The following is a 26,949-nucleotide window of genomic DNA, read 5'->3' on the forward strand; positions in this document are numbered from 1 at the left end:
TCAGACAGCTTTCCCTGTAAGAAGTTCCCGTCCAGGGCTGAGATCTGCCTCATTTCCACTTTCATCCGTCCTTGCTCCTCTGCACTCCCCTGGGATCCGAACGAGTCCCGAGTCCCAGTTTCTCTCCCTTCCAGTACCCCTCTTGGACTCTCTTTCATCTTTCCTTCTTCAGGCTGGAAACCACAGTAGCATCTCCAGCTTCTTTGGAATGTGAGTTTAGTCCCTCCCTTCCTGCCATTACAAAGCTCAGAAACGCATGCAGAGCAAGCCAGCACTTCCTTATTCTCAGTTCTGCCTTCCTCACAACACAGTCCCCGTCACAAGCTGTTCTGGCACCAGCACCACCGTGCCCGCAGCTCACTGCAGCCAGAACCCCCGAGTCTTCTCCTGCTTGCTGCCTTTGAGCCACAGCTCTGCTCTGATCTTTTATTGCAGAAATTTCCTGGACCCGAGGAAAAGAAGTGGCCCTCATTCGTCTGACCTTCATCTTACTGGTTTGCCCTCCATCCCAACCTCTTAGACATTACCACCTTCAGTCGCTTGGGAATCCGCTTGTGGACACGACATGATACTAGGCTTTGGGTCTAAAATGCTTGAATCTATCTGGAAATTCTGTGCCCCAGGGGCTCAGAGGCTGGGTTGCATTTTTCATGAGGGCTTCAAACCATATGTACATCGTGGGTTCCAACCTACAGCCCCTTCTGCAGTCCAGGACACAAGAGGGGCAGGAACAAGGAGTCGGCTTCCCTTCCCTTCCACGTGAACCACGGCAGGTCAAGTGCGCTTCCTGATGGCACTTCTATTTTGAAAGACAACGATGCTCAGTCGGTACCTTTTAGGCTTCATGTGTCTTTTCCGTCAACAGTATGTCAGTCAGTTGCTTGTCAGAGACACTTAGCTGCTGACAGGTGCTTGTCACCTGGCTGAGGTACACTGCCAAGAGATGCTTGCACTGGAACACAAAACACACAAGCCAGTTAGCAGTCGGAAGGGCCAGGCTAGCCAAGACCCGTCACCGCCGCCACGTGCAGCAGGAAAGGAGGGGGACACACAGGTGACGGGCCTTAACTCACTGCCTAGAAACTGCAGTCAGGAGGGGACAGGTGTGTTCTTTCTGGAATTCAGTGGGGACAAAGGGAGGCTTTCTTTGCTCACACACAACAGCCTGCACCCGCCCCTGGGGAGTGGGCAGTGTTGGACGCTGTACCACACACACAGCCTAGGTGACTGAAGGGGCCCTGGTTTAATCCTGTCATTTTACAGGTAAATCAGCCACGAACGTGGCTCCTTGTACCAAGGGACACTCAGCTTGCCACCCAGTTCCCAAGGAGTGTAATTAACAGTGGAAAAGAAGGGGGGAGATGGAGCGGACACTAATTTTCTTCTTTGGCAAGACTTAAAAAATAGCTGCCTGCTCGCAGGTGGTTGGTGCCTCCTCTTTGGAACAAGGAGGCGTGTGAGTGCCTGGTTCTGCGTGATGCTCTGGGCTGCTGGGAAACCCGCAGAAGCCCCAGGGCGCCCTCCTGACGGTGAGAGTCACGTGTGGCCAAGGCAGTCTTACGGGGAGTAGGAGGAACACCTCATGGCTGGAGCTGGGGGTGTCCAAAATGCCCAGCATCCAATTTATTTTATTGGGCAAGCAAATTCCCCAGTTGCCAACTTTGGGGACTATCTGTTGCCCTCCCCGAAGCTTCACCCATTACCTTTTAAATTAAAACAGGAAATTCATATAGTTCTCAAAGTGACACTGCATCTGGGGCAGGTAAACCCAAAGGAGATGACAGACTGAAGTCAAGGAAAATAAACTGCCGTCTGTTTCAAGGTGCAGTAAAACTCCCGTTTTGCCCCACTCTCAAACGGCCCAGCAAGGCCAGCGGTTCCCCGCTAACTCGGCTGCCCCAGGGAGCGCTGGCCTGTCTCACCAGCAGGCTGTCACTCTTCCACAGCACCGAGAAGGCAAACGCAGGGCAGGAACAGTAGTGACAAGAAGCCAAGCACGTGTAAGTTTTACCAGAGCTTCCAAGTACCTAGAAAGGAAAGGGCGGACAGGGTCAGAGCTGAAGAGGTGTGCTGGAAAACCACTCTCTTCCCCTGAGTTTATCCGTCTGATGACTCAGAGTTGCTCTGCACGTGGCGCTGGGAAGAACTGTAGGAACAGTTCACACACAAGTCGAAACTCAACTTCCCTGCGCGCAGTCTTCCGGCTGCTCGGTGTTCTGCCCCTGCGGCCTGCAGACAGAGAAGCTGGAGAGCTCCGGGCTAGTGAAGCCACCCGCACGAACCATTTTGTTCTCTGGCTGGGGGTTCAGAGGGCCGAGCACCCAGAGGCAGAGGAGAAAGCGCCCCCGCGCCCACTTCACTGCGGGTTTCACAGCAGGGGCGTGCGCGCCTGAAGCTTCCACCGCACCCGGAAGAGGGCGTGACAGCAGGCAGAGGTCCAGCAGCAGGCAGGATGGGGCTTCAGAAGAAAGCGGGAAAGGGCTTTTGAAAAGCCTCTGAGAGCAGGGAGCGTAAGTGCAGGGCTTGTAAAGGGGGCGACGCAGATGCTCAGGACACTGTCTCAGGAGGAGGCAAGCCCAGGTCTGCCCCTCCCCCAGCAGGAAGGAAGGGAGCGCGGGTCTGGAGTGGGCGGCTGGAGGCCCGGCCAGCCCAGGGGCAGACAGGAGACCCCGGGGGCGCTGTGGCGCGTCTGCAGTGCGCCGGGCAGACTTGCTAGAGAAGTCGCTCCTGTAAGTCTCCTGCCACCAGGCAGCCAAAAACTAAAAGGCGGAGGTCTTCATTCCTGGAGTTCATTTCCAACCTGGAAGTGTGAGATCAGTCTCCCAGGGAAGCAGACACCCCGGCGGTTACTGTGCAATGAACTGCCACTAGGAACTTGCCGTGGGGCTTTCATGTTGTTTTAGGCTCTGAGATGACAATCGAAGTGAAGAGGCCAGGGCCTTTTTCTCCTCCAATGCCAGCACTCCCAGGATTCTTCCCTCTCTCTCCCACACAAAGAACAGCCCGGCGTTGTGCTGCTGTCCAGCGATTCACCTCCTCCAGCAATGTCACTATGGGCTTGGACCAAGTCAGTAGAATTCCTTGGGAGCTGCTAGATTCACCAGAAATGGCCAATGACAGGGTACGAAGATGCCTACTGCCTCCATTAAAACCTTCAGCCCCAGGTACAGACCAGGTCTTATCACATCTTAGCCTATTTCCAGCCCCAAGGGCTGAGGCGTGTTAAGGGCTCTACACTGAGTATCGGCGGGGAGCTTCCCTAGCGTCTGGGAAACTTAAACGGGAGGGAGACCATTAAAGCAGACTGTCTTCCACTTAGTCCTGGAAGAAAACCCATCAATATCCATCAACGACATGAACGATTCTTGGGTCTCCAGACTATTCCCAGTAGATGGAACTTCAGGTTTCTTCTTGCTTCAGTTAGCTCCTGTAACTCCTCTCTCTAGAGCTAAACGTAGCTAGGTGTGAGCCCCTGGGTTCTACACTGACTTGAGCGGCCCACTGGTTCCTTCTTGTCCTGGGTCCCTGGTCCTTCAGAATGTGCTCTGGACTAAGCTGAGTAAATGCCTAGTAACCTAGGGACGGGGAGAAATTCCACAGAGGCTCCCTTGCTGAGCCTTTCAAAGGCTGGCTGAGACTAAGAGTAAGGTGTGCAGCCGCTGGAGGCAGTAAATACTGTAAAGGGACAGTAAGCTCTGAATTTGCCTCTTCTTTACCTAGCAGTGGACAACTGATGAGCCCAACAGTCAGACAGAGACCTGCGTCAGACGCGGCTGGAACTGGAGGCTGACCTCAGGGAGCATCTAGTTCCGTTCCTTCGCCCTTCAACGGAAAGACGACCCCTCTTACCGGAGCTGCTCCCACCTCTCCCACTTGCAGTCTGGAGTGTTTACCTCCAGGACAGAGCTTTTAAAAAAGAAACAGAAAGGAGGACGCTCAGGCCCGTGGCTGGACTTGTGTGCACCTCGCTTGGAGGACGTCCGCTCTGGTTCCGGTTCGTTCTAAGCGGAGGGGCCCACCTGGACACTCTTACCACGTTACTGTACACAATGAAACCATTAAGGTTAATTTGAGGGTGGCTATAAGATTTCTACAGCCTAATTTAATTCAAAGTCCAAGCTGACAGCCACAATTCTAGGAAGTTAGCATTTTTATGATGCATAGAGCAATGTAATATAACACAGAATGTGAATGATGAAAATTGAAGTCACGGCAATCCTGGGAGGAACAGAAAGTCAACAGGAATTGAAATGTTTCAAACAGAATCTTTAAGATTGTAACTAATAACCGGAACACAGAATTAGAGAAGAGTCAGGAGCCTGCTTGTGCAGGTCCAGTGTGATGCGGGTACTGGAACAGAGACAGAAAATCTGAAACTAAAAGACATGGGAAAACCCCCAAGGCCCTTCTTGTTTGGGGTGTTAGCTACATAAAAAGCAAAAACAGATGCACTAGGAAAGGAAACGGAGACACCTCTTCAGGCACAGATTATCGTTTAATAGTGTTGATTGTTAATCCATGAAGTTCACTATGAGAGGACTCTACCAAGCAGCCTCTTTTAAGTTTTAACTGCCGCATTCAGCCTCGGCTGCCCCGTCACGAGGCGGTGCCCTCTGCCGGGCCGTGCTGCTGGCTGGAACGCCAGGTCAGCTCCCTAAGCAGGGCCACCCATTTTCCCAAGAGGCTCTGCTCAGTCATCCACTCACTAGAACGGACGAGGCCCTGACTCTGAGACGCTCGTAAGCAAGCCACGGTCCAAGCACTGACAACCCCCGCCCCCCGCTCTTCAGCCGGGCCTGGGTAAACACTCGCACTGATGGCTTCCTCTTTGCCCCTCCCAAGCCAGGCACAAAATCTAGGAGACCAGTGCCAATACTTTTATTTTGTTCCCAATATTCCCTCCTCTCAGGCATGGCCGCACGCACCGCTGTCCAGTATGGCTGAACTCGGGGGGAGTCTGGCTCACTGTTTCTACAAAGACAGGCAGGGTGGGACAGCACGTGCAGACCCCTATTGCCAGCCACTTGTGACCGTTAACTCACTTTTCAGCATCTGTTTCCTGCAAAATAAACACCTATCTAGGCTTTTGGTGAGCACTGTCAACGACACGTGAAAGTAATTCAGAGTCTGCTAAGAGGCTGTCACTTTACAACTCTGCCTGCCTTAAGCACCAGTGGGCCAAACCAAGGTCCGAGTAAACTGCCTGAGTCTAGCACACTCGGACCCTTAACGAGTGTTTCTTGACAAGTCTGACAGATCATTTCTATCAGATGACTGGACATGTGGAAAGACCTTAAAATGCATTTTGGTTTCTGCTTGTAAGCGAGAGAATGGACAAGGTAGGGAGGTGGGAGGAAGCAACTCTATGATCAAACAATGGGAAAGCAAAAGTCGGCTGTACTCCATCAGGCCAGAGAAAAGGGTCTACACACTGCTACCAGCTAGATTTCATAAGTCACATTTACCTTATTTTAATTACTAATCGTCTGATTTTACTAAGTTGGGCCAAATGCTTTTCAGTAGCCCAGGAAGTACCTAAAAGTGGTCCCCAGCTTTCACAGACACTCATGAAAACATTTTGTCCTAAGGGCATTCTGCTGAGATAACCCCCACCTCTGGATTTCTACCTGGTAGACACGCCTCCCACTGGGCGATGAGATTAAGGTGATGGACTGTCGATCAACTAGGTCCAAGGCCTGGACGGCTGATGAGCCAAAGACAAACTTCAGCCTGTGGAGCAGAGAAGCTTCAGATTAGACCACCTGACTAAAAGTCACATCTGTCACTTGACCCAAAGGATCGCCGTCAGCAGTTTGTAAATATTTGATTCACTTTAATTTGGAAAAAATATTAATACAGGAAAAATAAACGTTAACATGTTGTTGGCAGATAAAGGCCTCTGTACCAGAGTGCTCCCTCTTCTGCCCAACTGCCCTCCGTCCCTGAGGCAGCCACACGCGGCTGTGGGCTTCCTTCCTGTTAACGTTTCTGTATCATACACAGTACACGTGTGTGGCGTACACACACCTATAGACGCCCACATATACACATGGTATCATTTGATAAGTTTTAAAACATTAAAGGTATATTGTAGGCTTTCTGGCAACTTCTTTTCCCCACTCAACGTGCTTTTAAGAATGACGCATGTGTATTTTTAAGTTTAACTTTTGAATGATATTCCATTGTATGTACAGATTTTATTTTTTAAGGACTCTATCGATAGACATTCTGGTTGTTTCCATTTCATGCTGCTGTGAGTAACACTCAGTCAGCCCTGTCTACGCCCCTTCCTGGCTCTAAGTGGGAGCAGAGCTGCTCAGTCCCAGGACCCGCGCGCTCGCCAGTCGTCAGAGGCACCGCCGGCCGCTTTGCACAGGGGAGGCAGCACGCCTGCCGGCACTTCCCAGAGGCCCAGCTCCTCCACGTCCTCACCAACACCAGGGTCGTCGGCCTTTTCATGTCTGGCCACCTGATGGGTGTTTAAACTTGTACTTTTTGGATTAGTAACAAAGGCTATCCAGGGGTTAAATGATGTATCAAAAAAAATTTTGATATATGCGAAAATTCTTATGCTATGTTAGGTGAGAAAGGGTGGGTGCAAAATTGTATTAGAACCTCTCAATCATGTTAACTCTTTCTTGAAAAAATCTACAATTATCTCAAACTAAAACGTTAAATCTTTACAAACTAGTCTCTTTATACAAAAAACTATTAGAATGGGAAGTTTTTTAAATTAAACATACGAAGATTGTCTATGGACAAAAAAAATAAAATTTGGTAATAACTTTAATATCAATCAGAGAGAATCCCAGTTCACTTCAAAAATGGATCTCATAAGAAGTTTTTCAACCTGCCTTGTCTACTTCATGTCGTGAGCATCTCTTGAACGCAATATTCCTCTATACCACTTTTAATGGTCACAAAGAACTCCATGCTAAAGATGAGCTACTTTTATTTTCCCCAAACTCTACTTTTGGATAGTTAGTTTATTAAATCTAATGCGTTTTTCTTTTTGCTCCCATCAACAGTACTGGGTGCATGTGCTGTGAAATCTTTATGAACATCCATGATTACTTCCCTGGGTTGCATTCTTATAAGTGGAGTTTCTGGGTCGAAGAATACGTGTGTTTTAACGCTTCTCTTGCCAGTTGCCAGATTACCTTCTAATCTACACTCCTATCCTCAGGGTATCAGTTAGCCTTTTCTCCACATTCTTGCCAACATCCCGAAGAGTCTTACCAACATATTTTCTGTGGTAGCCAGTTTTATAGATGGAAAGTTACCTTATTTTTTTAATTTGTAATTTTTTATGATGACTAGTAAAATTCATCTTTTTCTTCCAAAGCTTTTGGTAACTTGCATTCATTCATTATTCACACATTTTGTTTTAAATGTAATTTTTTTCTAATAATGTATATAATCTTTATAAGAAATTTAAGAAACAGAAAAAAGGTTAAAGCCCTTCTCTAAATTCCACCTCCTTCCTTCCCCTTAAGATAATCACTGGTAGAGGCTGGTGTATATCCTTGTGGACTTTGAAATACAAGTGTATATACGCAATTAAATGTTTAGTTATTCCTAGGTAGCTTTCACTTTTTTGCTGCTATTGAGAATGTAATTACAGGTTTGAACTCTGTGTATGAAGGAAAGTGATTTTTAGTTTCTGTATTAAAAAATAACTTCATTCTCTTGGGTTTTAAAAAGTAGTTATATCATCTACAAATAAGGATAATTGTCTTTCTTGCAGTTGATTCTTGAAGAACACGGGGACTAGGGGCGCCCCCCCCCCGGCAGTCCAAAACCTGCGGGTAACTTTACAGCCTGCCCTCCACATGCCCGGCTCAACCAACCTGGGATGGTGCAGGACTGGACCATAGTACGCATCTACCGAAAAACTCCACATGAGTGGACACGTGCAGTTCAAACTCGGTTACTCAACGGTCAGATGTACTTCTCATTTCTTTTTCACGGGTTAGTGTAACAGCTACAACTTTTAGGATGATGTTAAAATTAAGGGGCAAACAGGAAAATGACGGAATGCCTTAATACTCAGTACCATGTTGGCTATTCATTTGAGAGGGATTTTTAACAGTCGTGTCAAGAAAATATTTCCCCTAGTTTAGTAATAATACCTTTAAAAATCAAGAGTTGATGTTGAGAGAATTTGGCTTTTAAAATGCATTAATGGTTAAAAACAAAACCAAACCATGGGGGAGGATATAGCTCAAGTGGTAGAACACATGCTTAGCATACACAAGGTCCTGGGTTCAAACCCCAGCACCTTCTCTAAAAACAAAATAAGTAAACGTAATTACCTAATTATCTACCCCCCTCAAAAAAAAAAAAACAAAAACAAAACCCAATACAACAGGATATATACTTACGATAATAGATGCTCATCAGGAACTGTAAAACAGGAATGGAAAGAAAGTTAATTGTGTTAAACCAGTGACCATAGACAAAACATCTCAAAAAGACTCTAACCGAAGACTTTTGTGTAAATGGTGAATTGAGCTGATGCATCAAATTTTACTCTTTCCCAATATTCCACTAGACAATAAAAGGATATTTTAAAAAAGTATGAACTCCCAAGGATGAGGACAGAGAGAAATACAGCTAAGATACGTTGGAGAATAATTCACAAGACCTGAGCAAACTGAATCCTACGTCAGCAAGGGGGGGCAGTCAAGCAGCAGCCTGACTTGCACTATAGAATCTGGTACCCTCACCCCCTAAAAAAGCCCTCAGAAACTGGAGGCATTAGATAGCTCTGGAGGGGGGAGTGAGGCGGGGGACCAAAATAAGCAAGTCTCTTTGAAAGTAAGTTTAAGAAGCTAGGTGGTAGCCGAATACTTTCAGACGTCTGAAGAAATCTTACTTCCAACATGTAACTCAGTACCTAGCCAAACTGTCACTAAGTGTGAGGACGGAGAAATAACTTTTACAGACATGTAAAGCCTCAAAAGTGCACCCTGTACTCTTCTTCCCGAAGCTGCTAGAATATGTGCTCTATAAAATAAGGTGGTAAACCGGGAAAAAGAAAAATGTAGACTATACTGAACAGAAGGCTCAGCTTAGGCGAAGGGAATTGCCCAGACAATGATGTGAAGAAAGACCAGACAACCCCACGAGGCTCTAGGAGCGACTTCTAAAGGAACTGATGAAACAGCTCATTCAGCTGAACACCTTTCTTTAATATATGTTTTTTGATTGAAGTGTAGTCAGTTTACAACGTTGTGTCAATTTATGGTGTACAGCACGATGCTTCATATAGGAACATATGTATATTCGTTTTCATATTCTTTTTCACCGTAACTTAACTACAAGATACTGAATATAGTTCCCTGTGCTCTACAGTATGAACTTGTTATTTACATCTGAACATCTTGAGGAGAGATTTAGATCACAGGTGAGAGTCTGAGGTTGAATTTGGGGATAAACACAAACAAGCAAACACTACCATGAAAGTTTTCATTCCACAAAAAGAAAGTTACATGAAAGGAAAAGTAATCGCAGCTGCCCGCAGGGCTCAGCTGTGAGTAGATTTTGCATCATTGTGTGTCAAGTGAAAACATGTGTGAGGTCAGAAAACCGATCTGAAGAAATTATCTTTGAAGGATGGGAGTCAGGGAGAACGCGACTACCTAGAACAGAGATTTTACACCAGCAGGAGACGGTTCTGCTGAATCAGCAGTCAGAAGTGGTCCCTGAGAGTCATGGGCATCAGGGCACCCGCCGCGCCCCCTGAGGACCCTCACAGCGCACGGACTAACCCAGGGCCCATTTCTGACACCCGCTGCTTGAACTGACAGCCGACTGCTCCCCCCCCCCCCCTTTTTGGGATCATAACACGTGTGAATGCCTGGCTGGCCTCATCTCTGAAGCATATATAGTCTTTCGTTTTAACTGAAATGAGAAAACGGTGGCTTCCTTGCCTCAATTCTTTAAAAACAGGAACTCAAGCCTGAGCCATCCAAGAACAGTGGCAGTTGAGGCCTGATCTACTTGCTAAACGGCCACCCGACACTGGTGGGGTAGTGACAATCCGGCGGAGGAGGAGCCTCTCCATGCAGCACGGGGAGCTACACTCGGTGTCCCGCAACGACGCACGGCGAAAGGGGCGTGCGGAGTACACACGCGTGTCTAGGCGGTCCCGGGGCCTACGCCGGGGGCGGGGGGGGGGGCTCCGGACGGGAGCGCGGTCCCCGAGCACCCTCTGCCCGGCGGAAGGGCTCCAGCCACTGCGAACGCACCCGGGTTTCCCGGCCCTAAAGCACTTCGCTGGGTTAACCCGAAGCCAGAGTATTCTGAGAAGGAAGGGCTGCGGGCGAGGTTAAGCCGGCAGAGCGCTCCCTCGCGGGGCCAGCGGCCCCGGTCCCCGGCCGCCCGCGCCCCCGGCCGCCGCGCGGGGCTCCGAGCCAGGTCGGGCCCTCGTTTCCCAGGGGCTCGGCGACGGGGCCGCCGGGGAGAAGCGCGGCTGGGCGGGGAGGGGCGCGGGCCGCCCGCAGGCCGGAGACCCCCCCCCCCCGCGCGCCGCCGGCCCGTACTTCGCGCGCCGTCCCGCACCGCCGCGGCCATCTCGCTCAGGAGCTCCTCCACCACGGTCGGCAGCGTGAGTGCCCGCGAGGCGGCGGCCATGGCGGGTTCGCGCGCCGGCGGGGCGGGGCGGGGCGGGGCGGGGCGGGGCGCGGGGACGTCGGCGTGCGTGTCGGCGCACGCGGGCCTCTCGGGGACGCCTCCTGGCCCGTGGCGGCCCGGCCTATCGGGCGCCGGGGGCGGGGCGTCCGGGACGCCGGGCCGCAGTGCGCAGAGGACGCGGCGCCGCCATGTACCGGCTCGTGGGCTCCTGCCTGGCCCGAGGCCTGCGCGCGGTAGGCCGGCGCGCCCGGGGCCGCCCGGCGTGTCTGCTGCCGCGGCCGGCGGGGGGCCGGCCGCCCGGGCTGGACGTGCCGCCGGGTCGAGGCGCGCCGGGCGGCCGGGGCCGGGCTCTGCTGCCACTGCTGGCAGGTGAGGGGAGCGGGCCGGGCGGGGGCCGGGACGCGGGCCGGGCCCGGTGACCTCAGGGCCCCTTCCCGCAGCGCTCGCCTGGTTCTCGAGGCCTGCCGAGGCGGAGGAGGCGCGGGAGCGGCGGGGAGCCGGCGGGGACGCGGCCGAGGACGTGGCGGCCGAGGCGGAGGCCGAGATTGTGCAGCTGCTGAAGCGAGCCAAGGTGAGGCGGCCGGTGGCGCGTCCCCCGGGTTTACCGGAGACCGTGAGAGGAAATGAGCCAGAAGGAGGATGGCCCGGAGACAGACAGGTCGTGCTTGCAGACGCCAAAGCCTGCGGCCCGACCGCCGCGTCTCGAGTGCGAGTGGAGACCGCGCCACAGGCGTCGCTTTTACTCAGACGGAGCTAGCGGGCTGTTTGGGGGTTGAAAGGCTTGGCTTAGAGACTTGCACGTGCGTGGCATCCAGAGAATGCAGCTTGGCTCTCTTCTTCCTAAATTCTTCTTTTCTGCATACTCACAATTTTTTCTTCCCGTCTCCATGTTTTCTCGCTTCTTGCATGGGGTTCACTGCCGCCTGGATGCCAGTAGTGTCCAAACTTACGTTTCCAGATTGCTGCCGACGAACCTCCTCCACTCTGAGCCCCGCCCGACCCCCCCGCCTCCCCCCTTCCAGCCCCCCCCTCCCCAGCCTCCCCGCCTCCCCGCCACAGCTCCAACTTCACCTGCCCCAAACTAGCCTTTGGTCTTTAGTGCCTCCCGGACACATCCCTTCACCATCTTCTCTTTACTACCCAGTTTTTCAGCCGGGACACACTTTCTTAAAGGGGGTCCACCTGCAAACTTGTGATACTCAACTACCACCGCCCAATACACTTACAGTCCAGCAACGAATCCTTTTGGACTTTTCCACCAAATCCAAAATACTTCTCAGTCTGCCCCCTTTTCTCTGTCTTTCCTGCTCTCACCCTAGCCACACTGCCCTCGTGCCCCACTGCCTGCCATTCTCCCTGCAGCAGCCAGACTGATTTTTTAAAACTGTAAATCGGATTATATCACGTCCTTGACCCCAAACTTTGAACGACTTCATACTGCATTTATGATAGAATCCAAACTCCTTGCCGTGACCATAAGGCTCTACACAGCCCACCCTGCATTGCTGCCTAATTGGCAGTAATCCTCTGCTTCACCTTCCTCCCTTCACATGGGTTTCCTTTTGTTCTCTTCATCTTGTAGGGCCTTTGCTCGTTCCCTACTCTGTTTGGGTCATTTTCCCCACAGTTCGTTATTTGGTTGGCTTCTCATCCTTCTTACCTCAGTTTACCTGTCACTTCCTTGGAAGGCTTCCCTGACTCCTGTTTAGTGGAAGCACCTTGCTGTTCTTTTCTTTTGCTTTGCTTCAGAGCTTTTATCGTTAGTTGTAATCATGGTGACTTGTCCCTTGGGCTCACTTCTAGCCTGCAGGAAGAGAAAAAGGGGTGGTAGGGCCAGCAGCTTCCTTATATGATACAGTGTAAAAATTGCTTTCATTCCTGCTGCCTGTGTCTGGTGGCCAGAGCCTTGTCACACGGCCTCACGTCGCTGCAGGGGAGGCTGACCTCCCTTCACCTTTGTAGACTTGATGCCTGGTGCACAGTAGGAGCTCGGTGAACGTTTGACGAATACTTGAGCCGCTTCCTTGTCCGTTTCGGGATACGTGGCTGTATCCACTTCTGTCTGGTAGCACGTGCTTCTGCTTTCTCACAGCTCTTTCCATTATTTTCTCTTTCCAGTTGAGCATCATGAAAGATGAGCTGGAAGAGGCAGAGCTGCTTCTGCACGACGCTCTTCGCCTTGCCTTTAAGAGCGACAACAAGAAGGCCGTCACCTACACTTATGACTTGGTAATTCTAACCAGTCTGAGCCACTGACTATGAAGTGTGAATGCCAGAGGAGGGTGGTTAGTGCTCCTGGTTAACATTCCTGACCAGCAGGGTGTCCTAAAGCCTGCTTTGTTTTTATTAAGTTTCTTTTAGTTTCGATTTTTATTACCCTTGGGGTATCATTTACAAGAAGTCTCAATCCCAGATGAAGAAGAAACAAACAGAAAAAGAAACAAATAGCGTTAGTATTTGTTTCTTCAGTGACTAGTGGGGCTCGGTTTGGGGTGTCGTCAGCAAAGCACACGCAGGTATTTACTCTCACGCCACGGCGGCACTTTGCTTCTGGCAGACTAGGGACGTACTTTTCTCTCTGGACTGTCTTTTTAGTTAGAGGGTGAAAGCAAAGTGGGGTCTAGCGTAAAGATTTTAAAATAAGAACTGTTAAATAAGATGTTCTAAACCGAAAAACAGTTTGTAATTTGCTTTCAGATGGCCAACCTAGCATTTATACGGGGTCAACTTGAAAATGTAAGTAAATCACTTTGTAATAGCTTGAATTTGTGAAGGACTAGTCTCGAGGGACCTCTGTTAGTAAGAGTACACGCTAAGCTGCTGTAACAGAGAAGCCCCCAAATACAGTAACTCAAGTGAAAAGGGAAGTGTATTTCTCTTTAATGCATTAGTCTAGAGGCAGCTAAACACTGAAGGGGGGAGGTACCTCTGCTCCATGAAGTGGCCCAGAAGCCCAGGCTCCTTCTGAGATGCTTCGTCTGCATGAGGGAGCTGGCTCACCTCCAGCCTACAGGAGGGAAGAAAGAGGGTGGAGGGCCAGCGGCTTCCTTATAAAGTGTGATTTAAAGATTCTTCACATTCCTTCTGCCTGCGTCTCTTGGCCACAGCTTCATCATATGACCACACCTAACTGCAAAGGAGGCTCGACCTGGTGAAAACTGAAGAGACTAACTAAAAAGATGGAGAGGACAGTGACTGTTAGGGGATAGTTCGCGGTCTCTGCCACAGTGGGTTTGGATGAGAAGTTAATTTCTGAAGTTGGTTTTTACTCATTACAGAGTAATTGTTAAGGTGCCCAGAGGATGTGAGGTCCTGATATTTAATCTCTTTTCCCACCCAGATATTTTGTGTGTGTGTTGTGTTTGTCAAAGAACGGTTCATCAGACTAGTACCTAGAACCCAGGTCATAGAGATAGGAGGCCCAAGTAAAACAAAACTCTCTTCCTTATGCTTTTAGGCGGAAAAGCTTTTTAAAGCAACCATGAGTTACCTGCTCGGAGGGGGCATGCAGCAGGTGAGGACCTTTCTTCGGAGCAGCCCAGCTGAAGCCGTTCTCGAAGTAGTCTTCTTCCTAAAAGCTCTGCCCAGCCCCTCCGTGTGCTTTGGCCAGAGGGTTAGGTTTTCCCCCTAAGACCAGTATAAAAATTGCCAGTCTTCCATTCATGCAAAAGCTTGGTGCCTGAGGAACTCACAGTTGCCTGGTTCCTCCAGAAGGATGAAGACTGATTTTCAGGCCGAAGTCGGTCTAAAAGTTGATCTGAAATATTCTGTGAGGAAATTTTATTTGTCTTGAATTTCCTTAATTTTTCTTCTCCCAACAGGAAGACAATGTGATCATTGAAATCTCCCTAAAGCTGGCCAGTATTTACGCTGCTCAGAATAGGTAAGTATAGTCAGGGTCCAGGTGTTGCAGCCAGGCAGGAGGGCTGTGGGTCGAAAATTTTGACCCTGGGATGTTACATAATTTTCATTTACCTGTTATCCATCTGAGTCACCAAAGCAATTGGGTGTTGGGTGAGGAGGGTATAGCTCAGAGATAGAGCGCATGCTCAGCATGCATGAGGTCTTGGGTTCAATCCCCAGTACCTCCATATAAATAAATAAATAAAAACCTAATTGTCTCCCCCTAAAAAAAACAAAACAAAATAATTGGGTGTTACACTCATAGTGTTCCATTTCTCATTTTTGAAGTTTTGAGTGCTTCCCGGGTTCACCCCTGCTGTTTCTACCAGCCTGCCAAGTGGGGCGTGCAGCCCTACCCCTCTGGCCGCACTGTGACAAGGCTAGTCAAGTTTTCTGTTCCTGCTTGAACTGGGGAGGAAATTACAGTTAGAACTTTAGTTCAGCTCTTCCTAGAAGAGGAGGGAGCAGTGTGAAAGCTGCTGGGTAATAGGCTTTGAAGAAACCATTTTGCTGGTGTAAGTACCAAACCAGGGTGTGGAGACAGGCGACGAGAGAGTTGCCGCGGGAGTGTCTGCGGCTTGTTCTGCGGGCGGTGTTTAAAGCATGTGGAGGCAATGCGGAGGGAGGGAGATGCCTAGGGACAGGGACGGGCCTTCAGATGAGTAGGACAGGAAGTCAGGGCTAATTTTACAGCATTGGCTGAGTCTGATTCTTGCAAAGAAGCAGTCCGCCTGCCGCACAGGAAGGGCTTTAGGACGCGGTTCGGGTGTGCGCCAGGGGTGGGGCGCGCGCTGAGAGGCCCGGCGCCCTTCGTTCTCCAGGTGGGCTCGAAGAAGAAACACTCAGGATGTAAGAACTCCTAGGGAATTACATTTTGGGGTGAGTTTGAGGGAAGATCTATGCTGGCTCTTCCTTAGGTTCTCAGTTGCTGAAGAAGCAGGGTGCTGCAGATTGGGGAGACATCAGCCTAGTGCCCTGGCACTGGTCCCTGCGGCCCTCGAAGTCGGCTCCTTCATTCTCAGTGAGACCCACTCAGCCTCCCGGCGTTTGGTTGGTCACTAGATGGGCCAGAGCCTCTGAGGGCCTCTGACTTGGAGCCTTTCGAGGAGCTTTGAGGTTGGTCTGTGTCGGGGGCACTGTAGCTGAGTCCGTCTCCCTGAAGGAAGGAGTAAGACAGGACTGCGTGTTGGTGGGGTGTGAAGCCCTAGGGTGAGCAGCAGCCCGAAGACGGGACCGCTGGCGAGAAAGACAAGGCCTTGGCCTCTCAGGAGGCAAAAGCTGTGTGGTACCCATCGATAATCACCCCGTAAGTTACTCTGTGCTCTCCTCGGAAAGGTTTTTTTGTTTTTTTTTTTTGTTTTTTTTTTTCGTTTTATTTCACAAGAGAAGCATGAGACCAGAAAACATGAAGCCACGTTCTGAGTCTTAGAAAGGCTTAGAAAGGCTTAGAAAGGCAGGCAGGAGGGGAGTTGTGTACAGGCCTGTTGCTCCGACTTGGAGCAGCTTGTGGGCAGCCGCTTCCGCCCCGTGTCCTGGTTGGGTCGGGGAAGCTTGTGTTCTTCTGAGAACAGAGTAGAACTGTGGGGTCCTCTGGCAAAGACGGGAGGAGAAGGGGTGAGCTTGCTAATGTCACTTCTGGTGAGCAACTAGAGCCAAAACGGAAGAGGGAAAACCAGGGTTGAGCTTCTGGACGGAGAGGGAATTTCTGTCACGTTTCTGTGCGTCTCTAGAAACCAGCAGTTGACACTTGTTCTGCCCGGAGCCCGTCTGCCTGCTGCCTGGGTGTCCCCTCCAGTTGACTGAGGGGCCCTACAGTCGGGCTAAATGCCTTCCAGTGCCGTAGCGAGGAGTTCCATTCTGTAAAAGAAACTTGCGTCAAAGAGCTGTAGCTGAGGTGAAGTGTAAAACTAATGAGCCTCTCGGGAAGGTGAATGAGGTCGGCAGTTAGGATCCTCACCGCAGGGGCCTCACGTGGAGCTGGAGTGAGGGACAGGCTGGCTCCCTTAACTTCTCGTGGAGGTGACGAAACGGCTGGCTGTGTTGGTTACTGGAACTACGGCAGCATTCCTAGCTTGTCTTGAGTACGTTAAACAGGTGACTTTAAAAAAAATTTTTTTTTCGAGAAATGGCAAATTGACGCCCCTTCGAAGCTTGATTCAAAAGCCTCTTCCCGCCTTACACTTGGCAGTGCTCAGAGCCAGGCTGGGGGCGTGAGGACCGGGGAGGGGTCGGAAAGGCAAAGGCTTACTGGTGTCTGCTTTACAGACAGGACTTGGCTCTTGCTGGCTATGAATTCTGCATTTCAACTCTAGAGGAAAAAATTGGAAGGGAAAAGGAATCAGCAGAAGACGTCTTGTCAGGTAGGGAAACCTGGCTGCTTTCTGGACAACTGCCTTTTTTTTTTTTTTTTTGTCGCAAAGGGCTTCACTGTTTGGCTGCGATAAAGGAAAGGGAAAGGTACCTGAATTGGAAAGAAAGTGTTGCCCATTTTGGAAACTAAGTGGCTGCTTTTAAGGTCTCAGAGGGTTTGGAATAAGATGTTTTGTCTAAATGACCACTGTTTTTGTTTGTTTGTTTTTGACCCTGTGGTGATGTGTTCATAATTTATCTGTTGACTTTTATTATATATAATCTCTGGGAAATTGGGGAGCAGAAGGGGGAAGGTCTTCCCCTTATCTCTTGGTTCAGCTGCCAGTCCCAGTGCTAATTAAGTACCTCTCAGCCCCACGTATCCACCCGGATCTACAAGGTGAAAGGAAGTTGGTGTTCTGTCAGTTCATCGTCATGGTGGGTGGAGGGGCAAGGAGGGTCACTCGGGACAGAAAGGGACAGGCAGGGAGCTCTCTGACTCCCAGGGTTTCTCAGTATGGTTTGCAGCATTGTGAATTTCCAGATGTAGCATTCATTCAGTGACCTTGCGTCCACACTTCCTGTTTGGCCAGAGCCAGCAGGGTGCTAGGGATACAGCGGCCAGTTTGTTGTCCCTAAAGTGACATATATGCCTTGGAAGAGTTGTCTGTGCTCAGTGGCCTCCCAGTCCTCCCTGGAACACAACCCCATCACTCCACCGAAGCCCCTAACCAAGATCACCAGCACTCGGTCCTTTCCGGCTCTGCCTCCTAGCAGCTCTAACCCAGGTTATTCCTGTCTCCTACGGGAGACGCTGAATGGACACCTCACGGGCCACTCTAAAGTCAGCAGGCCTCAGGGCTGTCTGGGGCCCACTTCTCTTCTCTCTGCCCTCACGCCCTCAGAGATAGCGTTTAGTTCTGGGCCTTTAAATAGCAGTTTTCCATCTTCAGCCCCAACCGCGCGTGAGCTACGTACTTTGTGGGTAAGGTTATTTCTCTGATGTCTTGGCTTGAATGCTTAATGGCCATCTCATTTAATGTGCCTGAAATGGGTCTTCTGATTTCTGCGCCTCACAAACTTGTTTCTTTCCGGGCAGCCCCATTGGTAAATGGCACCACCATTCACCCAGTGCTTTGGCCAAGACCCTGGGTCATCTGTGATGTCTCCCTCACTCCCCACGTGTAGTTCATCAGCAGGTTATAGCGAAGCTACCGTCATAGAGTAACCATGTCGGACCACGCCTGGTCTTCTGCCCTGCTGTTGCGGGCCCTCACTGCTGCTTGCCTGGACACCTGTAACAGTCTCCCTGCAGGTTTCCTGCTTCGCTTCATTCCCACACGGGATCTGTATCCACGCCTCGGGCAGAATGCTCTTTTAAGAACTCCGTGCCTTCGCATCACCTTTAGAATAAATTCAGGATTCCTGCGTGGCTCTGCAGGGCCTTGCGTGTTGTGCCCACACTTGCGTGTTTCATGGCACCCGCTGCTGCCCTCCCCTTGCCCTTCCAGCTTCCCCACCAGGATGTCTCGCTGTCCGTGCTGCAGGCTCACTGCTGTCTCAGGCCCTGTGCCTGCTCTGCCCTCTGCCTCCGTGTCCTGTCTCCATGGCCAGCCTGCATGGCTAGCGGACCTCCCCAGCCGGTTATCTCTTCCACTCCCTCATCTCTGGTCCTTCATTGCACTTGAAAGCAGGTGTGTGCTGTGCGCTTGGGTCTGTGTCGCCGCTGAACGTACGTCTTTGTTCAGGTGTTTGTGGTGTCTGTCTTCCCTGTCAGAGGGATAGACGTCGCCTGTTTTGTTCACTGTGAGATCCTGGGAACCTGGAGCAGGGCCTGGCACGTAGCAGGCTCAGGAGTCCCTCAGTGAAAGGGCAGAGGCCCAGCAAGCACAAATGCTGACCAGGACGTGAAGGGTCAGTGCAGCACGGGATGGTTCGAAGAAGTTCACGGAAGAGGCAAAAACGAGGTCCAGCTGTTGCACAGGTCACTTCGGAGCTGTCCACACCCTGTGCATTGAGAGTAGAAAATAGTCTTTCCTTACTCAGAGGTAACAGGGGGGCATTGAAGAAAATTTTGAATAGTATTGAGAAGAAAATAAACGAAGACCCCCCACAAGCCTCCCGAGAGCTCCAGTTCACGTCTCGGTGGGTGTCTTCCTGGGCTCATGTCCCCTGTGCTGCTGACGTCCTGGGAAGCAGACCAGGGCTCATGCTGTGTGTATCAGTTGTAACCTGGTTTTTATTTTTAACTTAGTAACATATTGGGAAAGCACTTTTTTTTCCCCCCAGGTAAGGGAAGTCTTGTCAGAAGAAACCCAGTTTCTGTTATAAACATTATTTTCACATTTTACTAGTTATGCAGTAAAGGAAATGTGTTACATTCTTAATCTCATTTTTTCTAAAGAAATACAGTCCTTCAGTTTTGAACAGAGCCAAGTCCATTGTCAACTTCAGGTGCTTTTTTATTGACATGACTGACTCCACCCCAAGGATGTATTACTACAGATCACATAAACATTTGCTCATTTTGTTCCTTGTAATGTGGATATATATGTAATTACTGAGGAGATGACCCTCAAATTAAGTGAAAACGGTCTAGTTAGGAGGAGCCTAATATTCTAAAGTATGTGGATTAAATATAGGTATAGAACAAGGGCTGAATGATACCAAAATACAGACAGTGATTGTCTCTGGTGGTTAGACTTACAGGTGATTTGTTTTGTTTGTGGTTTTCTGAACATACTATAGTTTTTTGCACGTTTTTATTTTTCTTTTAACAATTACTTTCTAATATTACCTCTATAGTATAGAAAGGCAAAGACTATTGTAAGACTTAATTTAAAAATAGCATTTTCAAATAAATAAATAAATAAATAAATAAATATAGCATTTTTTTTGCCCCACCTGTTCTAGTTTTCAACTCTTAATTGGTTTTTTCTGGTATTTTCCGTCATATTCCTAAATAACAAATTATTATTTCTTGATTTAGTTTTAGACTCTGTCGACTCTGAAGGTCTGTCACAGTTTCGAGGTGTGTCTGCATTACCACGTACACAGTATGGTAGTGTTAGCTGCTGAGCCAAGTGGCATGACGGCCTAATGATTATCTTTTGGGTGCAACCTTTGTCTTCCTCGGCAGCCGGTAGTTCACTACATTTTCGGTTGTTGCTTGTTTTCTACCTACGTGGCAAGTTCTTCTCTCGCCCTGGTGCTTGCTTTCACCCTCAGCGTCTCTGGGGTGTGGGTTGGTGCGGCTGGTCCGTAGGCATTGTCTTCACCTGCCTTTCACGTGCTTAGTCACTTACCACTTTTTTCTCTGCTTTTCGTTTCGCTTGATTCTTCTCTTTTCTGTGTTGCTTTGTACCTTTTTCATCCTTTAACTTTGACTTCAGTGGTGTTTTGGGAGGGAGTGGTGGTAGATGCGTGGGTTCAGTCCCAAATGGTGGATCTGCACAGTAGCCCAGTCTTCTGTTCCTGGATATAAGGTCGCGTCCAGATCTGTTGCCTTAGGACAGATTCCTAGCACTGAAATTGCGGGTCAGTTAGCACATTTCACGGTTGTAGATGACTATTGCAAAGTTGCCTTAGAAGGGACTGTATTTATATTTATATTTTTTGATTCTGTTAATTTATTTGCTTTGTGACTTTGATCAATCCTTATGTGTTTTTTGATCCTCAGGATGGAATTAAGAATAATACTCTCTCATAGGACTGTTTACAGGAATGAATGAGTTAATATGCATAAAGCACTTAGAACAATGCCTAACACATAGTAGCTACTCGAAAAATGTTGCTCATTATGCAGTTTCATTGTCTTGATAAGGCACAGCGCCCCTGCTCCCCAGAACTCGCTGGTTTTCATAACCTGTTAGATTGATGACGCGGCATTGATGGATTAACCAGCATTTCTTTGGTCATCAGTGAGGTTGGTTCCGTTTTATAAGATTAATTCTGTCCTGTTGGGTTTTCTTTTCCATTATCTGCGTGTGTGGAGTTTAGAGTTGTTAATTTAGAAGAAATGTGAAACTAACGTCGTGTGAAGAGTAAGAACAGGCAGCAACCCAGCAGTGACAGTTCCCAGGACCCCGCCGGCCCCGCCCCAGCGCCCCAGCGACACTGCACTCTGGAACCTTCATCGTTCCCCTTTAGTTTTACCCTTGAATCCCTTATGAAAATACTGTTTCGTTTTTGTGTGTTTCTTTTAAAAATTGATATAAATTAATCACCCAGTATGGCTTGCACAAGTATTTAGTATTTTTGGAATTAGATCTGAATTCACTTATGTTTATTTTCTTTGGTTTTTTAATTATTAATAAATCTTAATTGAGTAACTATTCAGTGGTAAGTATTGTTACGGGACTTGAACAGAGGCACTCAAGGCAAAAAGTCCCTGTTCTTCCGGAGTTTAATGTGTAAAAAGGTGTTTTTCAGCTTTGAAATCAGAGAAATATTCACTCATCCTTCTCATTTTCTTTTTCTTTCTTTTGAAACAGTTTTAACATGTAACTTTTTAATGTATCTTCGGTTTATTTTGGTGTGAGGTTGGTAATCTTAAAGCTAATACTGTATCATCATTTTGTACTTATAATGTATTAGTTAGTATATGCTTTGGTTTCTTTTGGGGCTTTCCATTCTGATTTATTCATCTGATGACTCGAAACAGTATATGTTTCAATTACATGTTACCATTTGAGTTACACAGTAATAGAGATCTCACACATACTTCTGCAAAATTTCTTCCCATTTTGTTTTCAATTTTCACATGAATTTTAGATATTTTTCACATGAATTATAAATCACTTTGTCAGGTCCTCAGAATGCTTTGAGTCTGAATTATTAGATTTGTGTTATATTTATGAATTAGCTTGGGGAGATTGCCATCTGAATAAGTCAGCATTTGATTGCAAATAGCAGAAAATTTCAGCTAAATTAAGTTAAACAGTAAGGACCCTGTTACCCATATGGCCGGCAGTTCAGTGGAAGGGGCCGGGCTGCAGAGCTCGGTGGGTTAGGGCGCCCTGAAATCCTGAGGGCTACAGCTCGTTCCATCCCTCCTCGCTGTCACTCTCACTGTCCTGGGTGGGCTTTCTCATCACCCTTGCCTTGTGGTGAAAGTGACCGTCAGTCCCAGGAGTCTCACCCAGAAGTGCAGTGTCCAGGGGAAAGGGTGACTTCCTAATGTTTCTCTTAGAATCAAGGTAATCTTTCCTGGAAGTTCCCGACTAGATTAATCCTTACTTTTCATGTGGCATTTCTAACCCAGTCCTTGGCAAGAGAAGTGTGATTCCATGATTGGCCAAAACCAATCAGGACCCATTCCTAACAGGATGGGAACCCTCTGAGTCACGTGAGGGCAGAGTGGGGACTGGGCCAGACGGCGGCTCTGCTGGCAGAAGTCCCTCGCTGCACGACCTCTGTGTTGCGTCTTCCCGCCAAGGACCATGGCATGGTTCTGGCTTGCACATTCCTTCACGCAGATGTGACAGCTGTTTTGTTACACTTGATCCTGAGTGGACACCTTACCAAACTATTTGCTTTTCAGTTGAGATTCATGCTGTTTCCAGGAAACATTTGGGAAATCATGATAATTGATTCCTTTCAGATAGTTATACTTCTGCCCCGCCGCCTGCCCTTACTAAATTTAGTTCATTGGCCATAGCTTCAGGACATTAAGTAACCGTGGTGATGGACAACTTTGTTTTATATCTAACTTCAGGTGCCAAATTATGAGTAGATTTATTGTGTATCTAGAGCAGATCAGGCTTGCTGATAGTTGGTTAACTGTTCAGTGTCCTGCTGGATAATATTTAATGCTGACGTTTTACTTAGAACTTCTGCGTTTATTTTCTCACGTGAGACCCATAGTGCATTTCTTGGGCCTCTCACCGCAGGGCTGTGTTAGTGCGCTGACGTGAATCGGGGTGCGTTCTGCAGTTCTCTTCTGGGACGGGTGTGGGCCTGCTGTAGCCCCTGGAAGCTGCAGGATGTGTGACGCCATATGAGGCAGATCTCCTGTAGAGCGGATTCTTTGGCAGCTTTTTTCTTCCTTCCTTGGTTGCTCATGCATTTGAGTTTCTTCCATTTTCTTGACTTGATTTCAGCACCACGGACAGCGCCAGGCACACAGCTCAAATACCGTGACTGCGGAGGTGAAAGAATTTTGGAGATCCGTATTTTCCTAGAAGAAACGTTCTTAGGAATTATATTTTTAAAGCATAACTTCCCACTATTCTGTTACGTAGTCAAGATCATATTCCTTTCTGGATTTTGATTTTATGAATTTATTTAATCTCTATAAGAAACTTTCTACGTTGATTTCTTCCTCTTTCCCTTGAAATGAAAGGTTCATTCATTTTCATATTTCAAGTAAATCAAAACATTTCTGGGAAGTTGAAGTATTTTTGGTGGCATATTTGGTGTCATGCGTGTTTGAAGTCTGGAGCCTGATTTTGAATTCTGGCTTTTCCACTGACAGCAGTGTGACTAGACAAGTCACTTCTCTCCCCGGTTTCCTCACCCTTAAAACAAGCATGATAGTGGAACATGCGTTACAGAGCTGTCACGGGAGTTGAATGCTCTAGGATTGTGACTGGTAGTCACTAACAATTAGGGAAGAGTTTGCTGGAACGTGATGTGTTTATTAACCTAATTTATCAGCAGGTTTAGCTCCTCTATATTACGGTTACTACTCTGTTATGAAGGGCCTTCCTGACTGTTCATAGTTTCTCCTGGGTTTTTTTTTTTCAATTTTGTTCATCTTTACAAAGAGCCAACTTTGGGTTTCATTTTTTTTCCTACCTCACTTAATTCCACTCTGATCTTTCATATCTCTCCTGCTTGCCTTGGGTTTCCTTTGTTCTTTCTCTATTTACTAGGTGGAAGGTTTGGGTTGTTGATTGAAGATTTTTATTTTCTAATGCAGGCATTTACAGCTATAAATTTCCCTCTGTTGCTTTAGCTGCATCCCGTAAATTTTGGTATGTCGTTATTTTCACATATCTCAAAATATTTTTAAATTTTTCTTGTGATTTCTTCAATCCTCTGGATATTTTGGAGTGTATTGGTTAATTTCTATGTATCTGTGAATTTCCAAAATTTTTCTGTCGTTGATTTCTAAGTTCATTCCATTATGGTCAGAGAACACACTTTGTATGATTTCGGTCCTTTTACTCCTTACTGACACGTGTTCCGTGGCCTAGTGCGTGGTTTACCCTGGACACTTGCGTGTGAGTTTGGGAAGCTGTGTCTGCCTTTCTTGCTGGGTGGGGCGCTCTGGTGACGTCAGCAGGTCTGGTTGGTTCATAGCGCTGTTCAAGTTTTCTATATCCTTGCTCATTTTGTCTCATTCTGGGCAGAAGTTTTGTTTTTGTGGTTTTTTCTTTCTGCATATTTCTATCCTGTTTAAGGACTCTTGGGTATACATTCTTCATTGTGAATTATTCCTTCACCAGAAAAGTGATTTTTTGTCCTACTTAAGGCATTTGTCACAAATTTAGTTTTACGTCATTGACTGTATCTTACTTTGAAACTTTTTTTTGTGTATATGTATATTTTTTGAAGTGTAGTCACTTTACAAGGTTGTGTCAGTTTCTGGTGTACAGCACAATGCCCCAGTCATACATGAACACACATACACTTTTTTTCATGTTCTTCCTCACCGTAAGTTACTACATGATACCAAATATGGTTCCCTGTGCTGTGCAGTATGAACTTGTTTATCTATTCTGTGTGTATCAGTGTCTGCAAATCTCTAACTCCCAACCCCCCCACCCCCACCGCCAGTAACAAGTTTATTCTCTGAGAGTGTTTCTTTTTGCAAGTAAGTTTGTCTTTTTTTTTTTAGATTCCACATGTAAGTGATATCATATGGTATTTTTCTTTCTTTCTGGCACTTTGAGTCATTTTGTTTTCAGTGTGTGTTCTGGAGAAGGCTATGTTTGGATTCATTTAACTTAATCTGAGTATCATTGTCTTGTGTTAAAGAACTTTAAAACCTATTTAAATTAGTATTGAAAGTGATATTTGGTGTAATTTTTTGCATTATAAGCTTTCCATTTTTGTTACTTCTTTTGTCTTCAGATCACTCTTACAGGGACTTCTTCGTCACTAAGCCTCCACTTACATTTTGGAAGGAAGGCATATTTGGAAGGTTTCCAGTTCTGTTAAGGGTAACCTAAAAATTACGTTGAGACATATTTGACCGAGAAAAGTTTGTTTTCACTTTGTTCTGCAAGATGAGAGGAGTGCAGTTCGATAGTCTTCCTTTCCCCACGTTTTTCTCTGATCAGGAATTTTAGACCTAGTGGGATTTATTGCAGTGAATTTTGAAGCCAAGTTATTTAACTCGTTTAGTGGACAGCACGTCTTCTCCTGCCTGGCAACTGTGTAGACGTCGGAAGTTTTTTAGTGCAAGGTTAGGGGATGAGTCTGTGAATTCTGTGGTCTGTGGGGAGCCTTCGTGTGTAGGACCCCCCGTGAGCTCGCGCACCTTAGATCTCTGCGCGGTTCGTCCTCGCGGTGGTCTTTGGTTCTGCTTCGACGGCGTCACTCGTCTCCGTGTTGGCCTCTCTCTTCTCTGTTCTATAAGATAGATGTGCTCCCTCCACCCTCAGTTTTCCCATCTGTATTTTGGGAGTGTTTCCGGTGTGGTGTGTATTCCACATTACTGACTTATTCAGAAAAGTGAGTTCTGTGCTTTTCTTCTGGTGGCTTTTAAAATTTTTATTTATTATTATTTTTAAGATTTCAACCAAAAATAAAGTGCGGAGACTAACAAACACTGTGTCCTCCCCCTCACCTTTGCCAGGTCTGTTTTACCGTATGTGCTTCAGATGATGATTTTTTTTCCCCTAAATTTAAGCCCCTCCTCGATATAACTCCTAATTCTGAATTTGGTTTTGGTCTTTATGGTTCTTATGCCGATTTATTGTGTGTGTATCAGTAAACAGCTGGACTGACATAGTTTCCAGCTTCCCATGAGTTTCGGTGTCATACTTTACAGCTGTCTCTGCAGTGCATTTTCACTCATGATGTTGTTGAGGTTTATCCTTGTTGACACGTAAAGCATCAGTTTTTTTGTTTTTGTTTTTGTTTTGTTTTGTTTTGTTTTTAGCACAAGGGCCCTTTTTGCCTGCCAAGCTTCTGGGTTGCATCTGTCCAGAAGGGGTGACGTCCTCTAATGAGTGCCCTGGGTGGACTTGCTGGGAAGCAGCGATTCCCACTGGTAGTGTTCCGCTGCGTGCATGCACTCCTCCTGCCGCTGGACGAGGACGGAGGTTCTGCGTGTTCTGCGGTGGAAACAGTGCCTTTTGAACATTCCTGGACCTATGTCTCAGCACACGTGCGGGCTGTGCCCTGGGGGTGGGCCTAGGAGGGGGTTGCTGGGTGCGGATCCGAGGGGTTACCAGGTTGCTTGTCAGCGTGCTTCTGCCAGCTTACGTTCTCACTGTGTCAGCGTTCTTGTTGCTCTGTATCTTTGTTGTTACTGGACTTAAATTTTTGGCTGGTCTGGTGGGTGGGAAATGGAACATCATTACGGCTTCAGTGTGTGTTCCTCTGATTTCTAGTGAGATACAGAACGTCTTCTCATGTATTTATTGGCCATTCAGATTTCCTGTTCTGAAAATTGTCTCTTTATATCCTTTGCCTTTTTTTTTAATCTCCCCTGCCAAGAAGGGGGAAATTAGGTTTACTTTTATATTTTTAGAGGAGGTGCCGGAGATTGAACCCAGGACCTTGTATATGCCAAGCTTGTGGTCTGTTACTTGAGTTATATCCGCCCCCCACCTTTGCTTTGTTTTCTGTATGTTGGTCTTTTTGTTAATGATTCGTGAGAGCTCTTAATGTATCCGAGCACCGTATATTTTGTTGGCTGTATTGTTTGTTTGTGGCCTCGCTTTTCACTGCGGGGCATTTGACAGACGTTGAATGACTAATTCCATTGAATGTAATAGAATCTTTTGATATTTTATAGTTTGTACTTTCTGCATCTTGTTTAATAAAATCCTTTAATACTCTCCAGTAGAAAGACAGTCTTTTCTGAGTATTTGGCTTTTTCAT

At 47.7% G+C, this 26,949-nt stretch overlaps 2 protein-coding genes across 7 annotated transcripts in view; one reads left to right on the forward strand and one right to left on the reverse strand.

The window, feature by feature from the left end:
- Positions 1–257: 257 nt before the first annotated feature.
- On the reverse strand, positions 258–10,680 carry ZSWIM7 (zinc finger SWIM-type containing 7). Its single transcript, XM_074342103.1, has 5 exons — positions 10,548–10,680; positions 8,385–8,406; positions 5,628–5,730; positions 1,923–2,027; positions 258–952 (listed from the first exon to the last, which is right to left on the reverse strand). The coding sequence occupies exons 1-5, from the start codon at positions 10,636–10,638 to the stop codon at positions 836–838; spliced, it is 438 nt and encodes a 145-aa protein (XP_074198204.1). The 5' UTR covers positions 10,639–10,680; the 3' UTR covers positions 258–835.
- A 146-nt stretch (positions 10,681–10,826) lies between these two features.
- TTC19 (tetratricopeptide repeat domain 19) overlaps positions 10,827–26,949 on the forward strand; it is a 30,898-nt gene continuing 14,775 nt past the window's right edge. For 5 of the 6 annotated variants that reach the window (XM_074342096.1, XM_074342097.1, XM_074342098.1 and 2 more), the window contains exons 1-7: positions 10,827–11,007; positions 11,079–11,209; positions 12,757–12,867; positions 13,336–13,374; positions 14,096–14,152; positions 14,460–14,521; positions 16,807–16,901. In XM_074342096.1, coding sequence (XP_074198197.1) covers positions 10,827–11,007; positions 11,079–11,209; positions 12,757–12,867; positions 13,336–13,374; positions 14,096–14,152; positions 14,460–14,521; positions 16,807–16,901 — 676 coding nt within the window. Of the gene's footprint in view, positions 11,008–11,078; positions 11,210–12,756; positions 12,868–13,317; positions 13,375–14,095; positions 14,153–14,459; positions 14,522–16,806; positions 16,902–26,949 lie in introns of all 6 variants that reach the window. The other variant, XM_074342101.1, reaches the window with a different exon arrangement.

This window comes from Camelus bactrianus, chromosome 16, assembly GCF_048773025.1.
Source record: "Camelus bactrianus isolate YW-2024 breed Bactrian camel chromosome 16, ASM4877302v1, whole genome shotgun sequence".
Taxonomy (NCBI): Eukaryota; Metazoa; Chordata; class Mammalia; order Artiodactyla; family Camelidae; genus Camelus; species Camelus bactrianus.